Below are 15,509 nucleotides of genomic sequence, written 5' to 3' on the forward strand. Positions count from 1 at the left end.
CAAAAGGTGACCCTAAAGATGCGGAGTAACAGGTGCAAATCTGCAATTGCGTACAAAATATGTACTGTTGTGCATATTGACATTGCATATTACGTGTGCCCAATCTGCCAAGAGGAACATTTAAGTTGCAGCTATCTGTTTCACAGAACGCTAATACAGAGGAAATGAAGATATTTCAAGACAAAATAGAACGTTATTGCATCCTCAATGTTTATAGTCATTTCAGATGCACAGGTCTATTATGAACACCTACAGAACAGCTGTGCAAGGAGGAGGTGAGCCTTAAGCCCTCTGACAGCCCAGTAAACTACGTGCATCCTTACCTCTCATGTTTGCGGTGGCATTAAACGTGAACTCTCAGTGTTTGTCTGCAGTCTTACAGCCTGATACTCCTGATTAAGAAACACAGCCATGAAAGAGATAAGACCAGATTATTATTCAAAACAAAGCTAGGGTGCATCACTTTAACTTTTTTTTTTTTTAAGTGGGGAATGAGTATTCTTAAAAGATTCCAGATAAGAACTAAACTGCCAGCATAAGGTTTATTTTGACTACAGCAATTCCACCAAAACTTCCACAGAAGTCAAAAATTAGGTGACAAGTCAGTCACTCCACCAGGTTTTGTCCTTTAATGTATTACAAGCTAGAATATTACAGTTTTTATATCCAATATCAACTTTCAATAGTTTTGTTTCAAACCAACGCAAGCATCAGCCAGAAAAGTAGTCCAAGTAAGCTAAAGGGTCACAGCAGAATTGGAATTTACATTTGTATTTTGCATCAACAATGAGTGGTAAAAATAAGTTGCTAAACTGGCAAGTTATGCCATTGAAAAAGCTGAGAAACTTCTCACAAGGAAATACATCCATTACGGATCAAAGATAGCCCTTGCTATTCCCTTTCATGGGTGATTTTTATTTCCTGCATTGGGGTGGAGGGGAGGAAAAAAAAAAAAGGCTAGGGAAATGCTTCCCCCAGCCAAAGATTAAAAAATAATAAAAGATACTTGAGATCTATTTGGTAATGCTAACTACTGAAGGTTGCAAACGACGAAGTACCATGCAAAGTGAATTTCAGTGGAGTTTTCTTGTGAAGAAACGTTACCGTTAGGACTATTACATAAGCAATCAACACAGTACACAGGAAATATTTAATGTCATCACATTCTTACATAATCCTTGGATAGTCAAAATTAGCAAGACTGTTACTGAGGCTCTAGTTCTAGCTCTTTTAATGGGGGTAAAGGGGAAAGAATCTGACCTTACAAATATTGTTACTTTTTGTAAGGAATCAACCTTGGGAAAAAAGTATATGCAGGTTAAATGTCATTACTATAAAAAAAATAATAGAGCAAGATGTTATAAAATATACTTAGGGAAGCTTTTTTTTATTATTATTTTGTCATCATAAAACATTGTTTCAAGAGCACACAAATTGGATTTTTGTTTCCCCTCTGACACTAAGCCAGCACTACAGTTGAGGAAGGTATTCACCTGTTTCTTTCTAAATTTAAAACAGGAGTAAATTAATTTGAGTCTCTGAAGAAGCAATTTAATGTTTTATGTTACACAGTAAGTGTCTTGCTCCTTTGGTCAGAGATGGTAAATGAAGACCTCAAATACTTGTATTTTCAAATTTTGAAAACCCAATATACATCCTTAACCAAGGAGTACGTATGCTACACGCAAGCCATAGATACAAAATACACAATATATACATATTTTGGGAACAAATTGGAATTTATAAAAACTCAAGAGCCAAATGAAACTAATTGAGGCACTAAATTATAAGTAGTATCTTCATGTCTTCATTTTACAGGCTATTCTGTGAACAGTAAGGACTGTTTAATAAATATATATATTATCTACAGAATTTGCTGTGCCAAAAAAAGCCAGCTGTTTGAGCTTGAAAGAAAAAATTGCACTTTGAGATTTTACAATTAACTTATTTTTCTCCTCTAATATAGTAATCTGGTCCTAGTGCTTTTGGCACAGGTATAGAGTTCTGGTTTTGCTACACTTTTTTTTTTTTTTTTATAAAACACAAGGTCTTTTATTTTGTTCATTAAAATCTGAAGAGTCTTAAACAAACCTAGAACTTTGATACAAATCTATATAGCTACAATTACTTCATTAAATAATATACACAAATATGCTCTTCAATCTTAAAACATCTTGACAACTGGATACAAAACAGTCACTTGTATTATTTCCAGCCTCCTTAATCTTAAGCGTTATCAGTCTGCAAGTGAAGAAAACATGGGTTTTGGCCACATCTTTCACTAGATCACACCCCAGTGTACAAGGACAGGAAATAAATGTATAATAAAAAGATGGGATAAATTAGAAGGGGTTTCTTGGTCTTGAATTCTTCTCCAACTAGTAAAGATGCAGCGCTGTACGCAGCCCAAAAGACTCCAAACAGCTGAAATAGAAAACAAACGGTCTTCATATAGCTGATGCCATAAGAAAATTGCTCAAAATTAAAAAACAAACAAACAAACCAACAACAGCTACTTTCAAGGTAATTAGAAATGTGCAACTTTGTGTGGAAGAAAGAAAATAATAAAGCGAACCTGACAAGCAATACTTCTGACCCCACACATGAAATAACACGCTATGAATAATCATTTAAGTCTAGAAAAGTATTTACCAGAGGTGTGTTACTTTAGACTAAGACATTTCTACTGAGGCAAGCAGCTAACTGACAGTCAGTTCTCTCTAACATAAGACACATGGATAATACAGGTTGTAAGCTTCTTCAACTCAAAAAACACTGATTTTTTTCTCTGAAGAAAAAAGTTGCTATGCTTGACTTCCTCCTATGACATATAACAGAGGGTTAAATTGCCCTTTTTTACTTCAAGATTTGTCTGACTCATAAGCTTTACTTTAATTAGGGCCCCCAACTTAAAGTAACTGAAACTTTATGTTCCTACTTCCTTCAGGTGCAATGAGAAGCTTCCCAAAATAGAATCTGTATCAAAGACTTGATTGCTTCCTCAGTTAATAACTAACCATTTCAAAAGACTGGTAGAAATTATCACTATGTGTAAATATTCACTATGTTACCTAAAACTTCATTTTTCAAAGTCTTCAGGTCAGTGAATTTGACACAAGTCTCAAGTAAATAAGGTTACAGCAAAAAAAATAATGGGACATCTTTTATCCTCAAGCAACAACTTGAATATTAACAACAAAGGAAAAGCACTCATTTCCTGCAAGCAGCAAGACCAAAGGTCTGTTCAGTGAAGGGCAGACACAACAGAATTCCAGTAAAGAATTTTTCCCACAGTGCTGTCAGAGAAGTTCAAGATGCTTGATGGATGGTGTGACTGGTTCAACTGCCACCGCTAAAAACAAACCAACCCCAGCTGCATACCAGTGATTGAACTGCCTGAACTGGGACTGTGGAGATGAACAAGAAATAATAATATATATCTAAAAATATAATTATTAGATATATATAATAATTATATATCTATCTCAGGATTGTGACTAAATTCTCTGATACATTAAGAAAACTGCAGCAAAAAAACCCCAAACCAATCAACGTGCTGAAGTAGTTTACTTTGCTGACTGCAGCTGGAAGACAACTGACTAATGCTGTTTCACTCCTTAAGTTCCCCAGCTTTAAGACTAAGGAATGTGTGTCCCCAGAGCACCTAAGCCATAGGAAGTAGTACTTGTCAGCGTAGGTAGTTTTGACCCCATGGAGCTTGTCCTGCATTTTCACACTAATCATCCAAAGGTAAGAAACTTGTATAGGTTTGCCCTGAAGTTAATGAAAGGTTATTAGCAATCAGGTAACAGATGTTTCATTAGCTACTTGTATTTATTTTTAAGTTACATATTAGTTAACTGCCAAGTTAATAATTTGCTTTCTGAATGTATCCCCTAATAGCAATTGCAAGTTATCAAATCACAAGCAGAGCTCTGGTTTATCATACAGTCAGTTGTATTTCAATTATGTTGCAAACCAGCAAGTCAATAGGACAGAAATTAATCAAATCATCAGAGCAAGATCTCAGAAAGTTTTCTCAGTCAGTGCCAGAAGTTTAGCAATGACTTCAGAAGCCAACTATGAGAATTGTATTAAGTGTTCAAGGACATCATGCACTTCTAGGATCTATCACGAAATGATGCAAGTTTCATCAAAGGTGTCCAACAGCAGGTAGTATCAAGGACATTACTTTTGCTTTGTGCCTCAAGTTCTACTTCTGTACAGTAATAACTAAAACTTGATGATGGGGGAAGGGATAAAACGGCTTATTTTCAGATACTTCATTCTGATTTTTAATTATGCATCCTTCTTTAAAAATGATAGTCCTATTTAATTTTTAATGCAACTAATATAACATGGCAAAATACTTAAACAGAAGCTAAGCTTATAAAACAGGTGGTTTTATATTTCCTCGGGAACTGTATGTTCCCAAATACTCAAAATAAACATTTAAAACAAAATTTGCTTAGCAGCCATAACCAAAAGAACCACAGAGTTCAGGTTCTATTTCTGAGTATTTTAACAGGTGTTGTCCTGTATGGATTAATACTTCAAGTGTTAGGAAAGTGACTCAATAACAGTAAACAATTCTCAATACATGTTATTGAACTTACTTTTATTAAGGTAGAAACCACTTCAAATGATCCAACCACCAAAAGTACAGGTGCTATGACAATGAGGGGAAGCAAGGAATATCCTATCACACCAAGAACTTGGCCATAAGCAACCTGGAATTTTCAAGCACATAAAAACAAACTTTAGTACAAAATTACTTTCACCAAAAAATTTTTTCCAGTTATCACAGTATGAGTAACCATAAAAATGCGTTGACAATTCATGAATTTTTAGCCAAAGGAAGATTGCTAGCACGCAAACTGTTTTTTTCTATTCAATCCTCCAGAATTTTGTAGTTAATCTTTCTAAGAAACACAACTTTTTTTAAAAACCAAAATGAAAACAACTTCAGATGACAATTTTAACACTTCTAAGGGAAGCATTTAGATCAAGATCTAGAACCTGATATACACTGACTAGCTTGAACAGATTTGTTCAAAGTACTTCCACAGCTGCTATTAGCTTCATGGTATTAAAACATCTGATTTTTCCCTATTGCAGTTGGAAACGTCCCTTGGCTCAGTTAGACTTGCTGGATTTAACTTAGGAAAAATAGCAGCAAGACAAGCAACTATCTTTAAGCAACCTCTTGTGGCAGTAAGTCCTCAACAATCAACTCTGAAGAGCTATAGTAATTCCCCTCCCCTTTCTCACCAGTTAATACATTCTGATAATTTTACATTTTGAGCTACAAAACCTGCAGACTTAAAGGCATCTGGATTATGCTGGTATGCTACAATATCAAACAATCACATTCATAAGAACTTTTCTTTCCAAGTACTTTTCAGACAAAAAGCCTCTAGCAATTATGATTAAAAGGAAAACCTAAAAAGAAAAAATAAAACAACCACCACCAAACCACACTAAACTTAAATAATGTAGGAAGTCTGCAAAACTAGTTTATCATTAACAGAAAATGCATAGTAAAAATATAAAAATTACTTATCAGTGATAATAATAAGACGATGAATGCATTTTAAACTGCAAATCCATTTTCAGAAGTTTCTATCCTCGTGACTGTTCCACAGTAGCTGTTTGTGGGCTTTGCTGTAAGCCATGATACTCTGTTTACACCTGAATCACTCAGTGACTCAGTTTTTAAACACAGCTTTAACAGCTATGCCAACCCTGCTGATGCAAGTGGCTGGAGGGAGGGATGTAGGCCAGAACTTCAATTGGCTTTGCAGCTGAAGCTGTACATACACTGACTTTCATCCCTTAATGGGTTTGAACTCCATCAGGCCAAGGATGAAAACAAACACCAGTAGGTGCTCTGTACAAAAGGCTGCTATGCAACTGCTGCCAGCCCAGTTTCAGAAAAGTGAGATAAATGGCTCCATTTAGCTCAGTGCCTGAAAAAATGGAAAGCATTTCAAAAAAACTGACCTCAAGAAAGGATTTCAGCTCTGGATCAGAAGCACACACAACAAGCTCTGAGATGTGCGGTAAGAATTTGCAGATAGTTTAACACATCCAGCACTCCATGCAATGCACAGCAAGAGCAGCTGCCCACTTCTATACTTTAGCTTTTACTTTGGTGATCAAGCAACTGAAATCTATGCAGTAAAGTTTTCAATTTCACTCATTCTTAGGTGGCTACAACGTCAAAAGTCAAGTGCTAAGAAAAGCCAGCCGCTACTGAAAAACATAGCCAAGAGAACTTGAAATTACCTCCTCCTACCAACTTTTCATATATTAGAGGTACTTACTTCTCCTCCAAGAACCCTGGCCAGTAAAAAAATTGTCAAGGATCCAAATATCCAGATAGTTATAATCCAAGAAACAACCTTAAAATGGAAAGAACAATTAATTGACATTACTCTTTTTCACTGTAAGGAATGACAAATCATAAATCGCCTCATTGCACTCAAGAGTTTTATTACACAAAATTAAGTTCTGAATTGCAGCAAGAATAGTTTTATTCAGTACCACAACGGAGCTTGAAAATAAAATTCAGATGTTACATTTACAAAATCACAGTAATGGTAAGTTCGATGAAGAAGGAATGCTTAAACAGTGTTTTGTAAGTACTATGCTATTGCAGCAGAGTAGGAAGAGGTTAGCTAAAAGTAAAGCTATGATCAGTCTACTTAAACATCTTCACTTATTCAAAAAAATTGGCTCAGCTTTTTTTGTTTGGTTGGTTAGGTTTTGGTCTTTTTTTTTCCATAAGTCGGCCTAACCAGTACGAAGAGTTGAGATTCTCCTTCCTTCATCTATAAAGACACAACTTAATTCTTTTATCAGACCAGGAATACTCAGAAGACACAAGACTTTAATTCTTGATAAAACATTATGATTAAAATTTAAGAAACAGATTTGGAGTCCTGGAAAAAAAAAAACACTGTATTTTCCTCCTTCTTTCATTGTTTCAGAAGTCTTAAAAACATTCTTCAGCTTAACAGAACCTTCAAAGTATCTTAGGTTTTTCTGGGGTTCAGCCACTGGGTGGATTACAAGCAAAGCTCACCCTTTTGAAATATTTGCTTAGATGGAAATAATAATTTCAGTCCACTCTTTGTATGTTCAACTGTACCATGGCAGCATTTAAAAATGAACGTTAGTACTCAACTCCTTTTTTCACATAAGTTCCAGATTTACAGAAGAATCAAAAAGAGGATGAAGGTATTTATTTTTTTAACTGATACAAATCATATAACTTGAAAAGAAATTAGATAGATACAACATTATTTGTGAAAATAACATGTCCTCCTTTTACTTCCTGCTTTCCTCCACTGTCTAAAAGAACAGATCAAAGTCTTAAAGCAGCAATGCTGATCTCTCTCCAGCTTACAGGCCACCTAGTTCATCTAGCCTAGCTGCTGTCATCCATTCTGTTGCTAGCTACCAGCTTTCCTTTCTCACACAAAAAACCCACTCTTACATCTATATGGTAAATCCATGTTCCTAATGAACATTAGGCTCATTGTTCACACGCAGTAGATACACAAACAACAGCAGCAAACTGATTCATCATGGGATTGAGGGATGGTCCCTGCTTTGTCTAGAAAACAGCTAAGTGGTGCACCCAGAAGATCTGAATCCTACAGTGTTTTGGTCTACTCACTTCAAGTCTCACAGAAACATGACAGAGTGAAATCTTCATCACTGTTTGGTATACCAAATGGAAGTCAGAGGCCACAGAGACCCTCTCTTACCTTTCACAAAAATCCTAGCACATACTCTGCTACTTTACATATATGCCTTACTGCTATTCTACGCTGTAATTAAAAAATCTGTAACTACACACATAGTCAAATATTTCCATAGGGGGATGCATTACTAGAAAAACATCAACTAGGCTCACACTCAAATTGTGACTGTAAATGATAGATTTCTCTATTTCAATTTGAATGTGAGCTTAACTGTGTTTAGAGAAGCCAAGTAAATCTGCACAGTACCTTCAAATAACTATTCAGTCTTGAATTCAAAAAGAATTATAGGCAAATTCTATTAACCAGAGGAAAGTTATTGTAACTGAGCATAGAGGACAAAAGAGTAATGTGCACTAATGAAGACTAAACATACCAGAAAACCATTGTAATATATCACAGATTAAACAAATAGCTTAACCTGCTGGGAAATTAGAATTCATGCCATCTACACAAATGTTCTTTGGTATCGCTTTTAGTAATAGAATGCAAGTTAACAAAAGGTTACAACTAAAATGGAAAGATTCACTAATGACTATAAATGTGTTAGCATTGATCTATTTCCTCTAGAAACCACATCTTTCTTTCATTTTATTATATAAAAAAGCCTGACATTTTAATAAAGATTAACCTTTCTGTAGGTTATTTAATAAATTTCTTATTGCTATCTTTCTATATCGCAAGTCAAAAAACTATATTTAGAATGCCCTACATTAATATGTGAAGAAGAGACTTTCTGCCTACATAAGAATGCAAATTGCTTAGCAATAATGTCCCCAAATTTAGTTCCGATTTCTTCTTAAGTAGAAGGTTTGTACCTACCTTAAATTGTCCATATAATGAAATCATTGAGAAGAAGAGGACAACTGCCAGAGGACCCCAGAAATCTGGATTGTCTCTCACTACCTGCCTATTAAACCCAAGAGATGGCATAGGCATCAACACACATCGAATTTTGTAGTAAATATCCTTCAGATCGATGTCAAGTTCTTCCCTGAAATTGTAAAGCAAGGGAGCATTACTATACAGCACAGAAATGAAACAGATCCTAAAAATTAAGTTCATGGACTAAGAGAAGGTTTACAGAGCAGGTCTCTTGTCACCATAAGGCTTTCTGTAGCCATGACTAGCAATGGAACAATTTGTCCACAGAAAACCAACGCCATACCTTCATCACACATTCAGTAACCAGTATGACATGGACGTATTTTATTCTACAAAATTCAATTACACGCCTGAGAATAGAAAACATCCACAGCACATCTTAATAGTCTCCATTAAGACAGGAGATCTATTTTCTGGCATACAGAAACGTGTGACATTCATAAAATTGGAAACAGAAGTCGAAGACGTGTACTCAGCAGTAGGATGTCTGCGTATTTCTATGCTGAAGTTTGCCATGAGAACACCTATTATGGAATAATTTTGTTTCAAATTCTAAAAGAAATATTTTGAATGGTATGGGATTAGTGAATGTAACTAAAATATATCTCATCAGATCAATAGAAAATAAAGAAGAAGCAAGAAATAAATACAATTCACAACGATTTCTCTTTCAAAAATGAAGTACTGTTCATTGATTCTCTCAAGTCCATTTCAGGATTGCTGTTAGTGAGGCTGTGTCATGATTTTTGTTACTAACCTGTGCCTAAATAACAAAAAATGTTCCTTAGCACAACCCTGAATAAAGGAGTAAACCAAAAAGCATCCATTTTTTCTCCATTTTAAAGCAGTATTATATTTCTCCTTTGTTTATTTATTATATAGAGATTCCAGTCTGACAGTTGCATAACAGAAATATTTCCTTTGTGGACTTCTTTGTCACTTCTTAAAGTTTCTGATAGTGTTCCAAGTAAAAAAAGCTCTTTCCCACAAAGCTGACAGTTACCTCACTGAAGAGGCGATGATAGCTGTAACAGAAGACAAGTACCAAAAGCACAGCTGTCCAGTGAGGGGAAAGAAATAATCTAATTGTTGAACAAAATGCTTGTGTGACAGCACTGCATCAGTGAACTTATCTTTGCTGTCTGCTATTCTTTAAATCTATAGAAGCATTCTGATTAGAACACTTCACACATAATCAGAACTGCATAAAAGCTGCAACATGAAATCAGACTGAGTTTCTCTGTTAGGAAGATGATATTTGTCCTCTTCGCTACAAAATTATCCCTGGCTTGTTCTCACTTCCAAGAATAGGCTTCTTAGAACACAGAGCTGTCTCTGAATCGCAAACTTGGTTTTTTTTTGTGGCATACAACAGAAGAGGGAATTCATGTGTTGTCACCTCGGTACGCCATTCTATTTCTTAATTAAAAATTTCAGGTTTACAGAACAGACTCAGTCACACAGGTGCTACTTCTGCACATTTCAAGTACTTTTCAAATAACAATTTCATTATTAAGCTCTCCAGGCATCTGTTTTCTTTCAGCGCTCTTATTTCAGCTCTTCAGAGTTCTTTCCTTCTCATTCCGTTTTTAAAAGCATCATCATCTTTAAACACAGGAAAACTTTGAGACAACAAGAATGATGTTGCCTAGGTGGAGAACACAGTCTAAGACCCAGGCAGCCCCCCTCAGTGTAATAACCTCCAGATACAGCTTTCTTCTGACAATCATGTTTCTGGGAACAGAACAAGTGATGCAGACATCGGCAGTTTCAAAGACATTTTTGTCTTTCAACAATAATCTCCCTTAAGAGAACTTCATAAAGTAGCATCAGAGAATATCAAGTTTCTGCTACCTTACATGCAACCCTGCTGCAGAACACAATGTAGTTTTTTAAACCATGACAAGATAAACAGATAAGAATACAAAAGCCATTAAATTTCTATACTTATAACGTAATGAAATTTTATTTCCTCCTTCTTTCTGCTCCCACGGTGAATAACAAGTCTCTTTTATAGCTAAAGAAACAAACAACAACAACAACAAAAAACCCTCTTTAAGGAAAAACAGCATTTTCAGTCCTGCACCAAAAGAGACTAATTAGTCAAGCAATTTGTCAATCAGAATTTTAGCCACAGCAGAAAACTAGGAGACAGTTTGAGGGCTTACAAGCTCTTTGTTTTCCCTACACAGCTAACAAAGAGATATCCACAAACAATTAGTACATACAGGAGTGGCTTGTTATCTTCTGGGTCATCATCTTCCACTTCCAGAAGCCAGCCATACCCCCTCTGCCTCAGGAATGTAGTTGCAGATGATTCTTTGATGAATTCTCCTCCAAGATTTAGCTTAACATCTGGAGCTGTTATGGACCCACTAGGATCTTGGAGAAAAAAGGAGAGGAAAAGATATGTTTTTATTTTGCCAAAACACATTTGACCTCAAAATTACTGCAAAATAAATAAATATGTACAAAAGCTAGATGTGCAGCTCATCATCACGAAATATTCAAAGTCATACACCAACAGTTACATAATCTGAAAGGGTATTTCTGGTTTTATGCAACAGTAACAAAGTTGTTTTAGGACTCCAATTAGCAAGTTCTAGCTTCTAGATAACGGAGCATGCTGCAATTCCTGCTTTATCATTAATAATTCAGAAGCATAAAGGAATTAAACTAATGAAAATCTCATCATACCGTAAACTGTGGATTATTTATCATTTTCTGCTGACCACTCTCTCTCTTTTAGAGCTCATTCCTGCACAGTGGCATTGTTTCACCCAAACTATTCTCTGCTTACATCCAACTTCTCACAGAAGGAAAACATTTGTAGCTTTTCTCACTTGTAACCTGCTTTTAATACAGTGGAAAACGTTAGGAAAAAGAATACTGCTAGAGCTCCCCAGGTTCTGTTCAATAATGAGAGTTGCAAGGAATGCTCTTTAACATGCTGTCATCTTGCTCTACCACAGTACTAAACACAAACATAAGCAACTGTTACATGTTTTAGCTGAGTCAAAGTCACCAATATTAATTTTATTGACTTCATTGTCAGTTATATACCAAGGAAAAAGACAAAATAGTAAGTACTATACACTAAACAGCTTGAAGTAATAAAAAACCAGAAAGGTATGACGAGAGCACACATTCTAAGAATTTGGGAATTTACTTTTTTGCATAAAAACACAACACAGCAACAAGTCAGTTCTTTGCATGAACCTTGTAATAAATGTTTTGAGAGGCAAAAACTCCCCTCCCATCCAACATCATCTTGCTTCACCAAAGAAAACCTTGTTTTGCAGTTGTATCGTTGTGTACTTGTACACACAAACGCATGTATGAATTTCCCTGAACACACAGCTTCAGCGAGTGCTTCTGAAATGTTTCTGCAACACATCCTGACACAGAAGCCAGGTCACATTTGTGGATTAGTTTGGAGAATTTAGATTCTTACAATGACAGGACGTCCTACAGTGTTCAGCCAGCATTTACTGAATCGCTTACTCTACGCTCAGTATCACAATTAATTTAACAGAATTCTCTGTCCTAAATCAGCTTGTTAGGCCACTCCAGCTTAAATTTAAGCTTCTCCATTACTGCTTTTTAATCATTTCATAATTGTGATAGCTAACCATCCACTGCTTTGATTCCGAGAACACCATCCTCACAGGATCCTTATGAAGATCACAGTAACTTAAAGAAGGAACTTCTCTTTGCTCCTGTACCCATAAGCACATTAACATCATTCCCATCAGATGCAAGGAAAGCTGTCTTCAGAGGAGAAGGGAGGGGGAAAGATTGATTCTTAAAGCCTGAACTTCAAGGTAGAGAAAGGCTCACAAGTCTTCTATTATCAGCAGGACCCTTCTGTCATTTTAAGTTACCAGATTGTCCTATAATGCAGCACTGCTTTGCAAGGAGGGTCCTTGCTATACTTTGCGCACAACTGTGCCTGTCAAAACAAGAAACTAACAACCAATCAGCCATTGATTTGATTTCTCTGTTCTCAGTGATTGGTGACAACCCATCTTGAGGATAGAAATCTTCTACATGAGTCTTATTTACCAATGCTCCTTTTAGTGGAAGACAATTACAAAAATACCTACAATCACATTATAGATCATGAAACCTATTAACATGACCTTAAGTCTGTTTTGGAAGATGATATCTCAGGTGGGACAAAGCTGAAGAAACCAAGGAAAAAAATATGCTATTGCCTCTTCTTTTGTCTGCTTTGTAATGGCAAAAAAGTTAATAGCAAGCCAACCAAGCACTGAAGAACCTGACAGGAATTCATGTTTCTGGTGTTTGCTATTGAGAATCAGGATGTTTTCACCACCACTGTCACAGGCAGAACACTGCAGACTTCATAGGGCTACACTCAAACAGGGATAAGATCACACCTTGCTTGCACCCACAGAGAACTCAGAGCCAAACCCTGTTCAACATATCCTACAGGACGGGTGCTTACTATGGCTCAGGTCCAGCAGAGCACTAATGTAGCTCTCAACAAATACTTCCAGGGAGAATCCAGAGAGTCTTCTTCTGGAAGCCAAGATGGAAGAGGGGAAAAAAATGAAAATAAAGCAACATGGATTGCACCTGTCGATTAGCATTCCCTGTCAGAAGAACTGACAAGCTCACCAAAGAACAGAGCATTCTGTACAGAGCGTTCTGTAGTGGCATTTCACTTCCATTCTTCATTTCCAGAGCCAGGACGTACACCGTTCCCAACCCGATCCACAACTACTGGTAACTACGCAGATGGAGCAGAAAGCTGGTTATTTAAATGGCTACAGTCCCAACGGTCGTTCCCCATCAAAATAAGGTAGCACAACGCTGACTCTTCCACGTTTCTTTTCGCAGCGCCGAGACGTAAGCCCTCACGGCACGCAGCTACACGACAGGTACGCAGCCCGCACGGCAGGTAGGCCGCACCTCAACCCCTCACCTACGCACAGTCCCCGCTTAACCCCTCGTCACTGTACGAAACAGCCCCGCGCACGGCTACGCCGGGCGCCAGCAGGCAGCGCGGCTTCACGGACAGCGAGCCGCCAGCGTCGGGGGCGGGAGGGCGCCGCGGACGGAGGGCGCCGCGGTTACGTCAGGGCACCGAGCAGCCCGCCGGCCCTGCCACGCACACACCGCCACGGCGCCGCCTCGGCGCCCGGCGCCCTGCCGGCGAACCGGGGAGAAGGCCGACACCTCCGCCGCGGACGCGGGAGCCGCCCGCCGTCCTCGGGCCGGGCCGAGGCCCTCGCTCAGCGGGAGCGGCCCCGCGCTCACCTTCGGCGTCGGCCGAGGAGACGAAAGTGAAGTCCCCGTTGTTGGGCGCGAAGAGCGGAGGCGGCGGCGGCTGCTGCTGAGGGCCCGGGGGCTGCATCTCCCCGCCCTCCGCGGGGCTGCGGGCCGGGGCGAGCGGCGAGGCCTGAACCTGTCTGGGGCCTCCGGGCGGCGGCCGCGGCGCTGAGCGGCGCCCAAGGGCCACGGCGCCGCCGCCTCACGGGGCGGCACCGAGCGCCTCGCACCGCCCGCCGCTCGGCGGCGATTGGCTGCCGCACGGCCCGCCCCAACGAGTGGGCGGTGCGGCTCCGGCGCAGCGCGGCCGCCGATTGGTCGGGGCGCGGAGCTAACGCCCACCGGGCCGGGTCGGCGTTCGGCCTACGGCGGTCGCCGCCTCCTCGGCCGTCAGACGCGCGGCGCCGTCGGGGCCGTTGTGTGCGTAAGCGGCGTGGGGCGCTGCGCGGCATGGAAGCTACGCGTCAGCGCCGTACCGGGCGGTGAACGCGGGGCCTCAAGCGGAAAGTTGCTCTGGTTGGTGGCGTTAGCGGTCAAACAAAAGTTAAAGCTCATTAAGGAGGGCGTTACCCGGATGCCTCACGGACGGACACGGAGCATCGACCGCCTCGCTGGGAAGCCTGTGTCAGTGTTTGGTCGCTCTCACGCTTGAGAAGTTTCTCATAACGCCGTGCCTGAACCTCCCCATAAATATGGTTGTGTTATACATTGAAAAATTATAGGAGGAATAAATGCACTAGCAGTGTAACTTGGAGAAGGAACTTTGTTTCCCATATATATTCCATTGCAGGACATCACTGCAAATTCCTTCACAAATAACTCGGAACAAGTAAAAGCCAAACTGATTTTTACAGAAAGAACGTGATGGGGAACTTCTTTTTTGTTTTTCTTCTTCTTTTTTTTCCATACACAAAGATAACCAGTTTGGTTTGTTTTGAACTCAGAATCACAGAACGGCCAGGGTTGGAAGGGACCTCAAGGATCATGACTCTCCAACCCCCCTGCCACATGCAGGGCCACCAACCTCCCCATTTAATGCTAGACCAGGCTGCCCAGGGCCCCATCCAATCTAGCCTGGAACACCTCCAGGAACGGCGCATCCACAACCTCTCTGGGCAGCCTGTTCCAGCACCTCACCACTCTCTCTGTAAAGAATTTCCCCCTGACATCCAACCTAAATCTCCCCTCCCTCAACTTAAAACCATTTCCCCTTGTCCTGCTGTTATCAGGTTCTCTTTCAACATGTTTCAGTGTTATCAGTTTCCTTGCAGCAGCAGAAAAAAAAGAAGTTGTCATAGTTGTACAGGACTTTTTTTTGTTTTTTGTTTTTTGTTTTTTTTTTTTAATTATTCAAAAACCTTCTTAATAATGCAGAATAGCACAATGGATTTGTGTAATTTTATTCCCTGTTGAAGCAGCTGAGCAATTGAGCAATCTGATAATTTTCTTAACAGTGACGTGGCAATCATTTGCTACAAGACCTTTGTCACAGGTTTCTTTTCCATTTCTGATGTCTCTCTGCTCAGTTACATCTCCCCTTGCATTCAGCTACAGGGC

At 39.2% G+C, this 15,509-nt stretch overlaps 1 protein-coding gene across 1 annotated transcript; it reads right to left on the reverse strand.

Annotated features, from left to right (window-relative positions):
- Positions 1 to 616: 616 nt before the first annotated feature.
- YIPF4 (Yip1 domain family member 4) lies at positions 617 to 14,161 on the reverse strand. Its single transcript, XM_031593307.2, has 6 exons — positions 13,941 to 14,161; positions 10,883 to 11,036; positions 8,592 to 8,763; positions 6,327 to 6,404; positions 4,617 to 4,730; positions 617 to 2,424 (listed from the first exon to the last, which is right to left on the reverse strand). Exons 1-6 carry the CDS (start codon positions 14,035 to 14,037, stop codon positions 2,287 to 2,289), a joined length of 753 nt encoding a protein of 250 aa, XP_031449167.1. The 5' UTR covers positions 14,038 to 14,161; the 3' UTR covers positions 617 to 2,286.
- Positions 14,162 to 15,509: the final 1,348 nt, after the last annotated feature.

The sequence above is a fragment of the Phasianus colchicus genome, chromosome 2 (assembly GCF_987193195.1).
Source record: "Phasianus colchicus chromosome 2, bPhaCol1.hap1.1, whole genome shotgun sequence".
Classification (NCBI taxonomy): domain Eukaryota; kingdom Metazoa; phylum Chordata; class Aves; order Galliformes; family Phasianidae; genus Phasianus; species Phasianus colchicus.

Coding starts and splice junctions, on each gene's coding strand:
- YIPF4 (XM_031593307.2), bottom strand. CDS start 14,037: ATGCAGCCCCCGGGCCCTCAGCAGCAGCCGCCGCCGCCTCCGCTCTTC. Junction 11,037..13,940: donor CTCCTCGGCCGACGCCGAAG/GTGAGCGCGGGG, acceptor TTTTTCTCCAAG/ATCCTAGTGGGTCCATAACA. Junction 4,731..6,326: donor CCAGGGTTCTTGGAGGAGAA/GTAAGTACCTCT, acceptor TGAAAATTCCAG/GTTGCTTATGGCCAAGTTCT.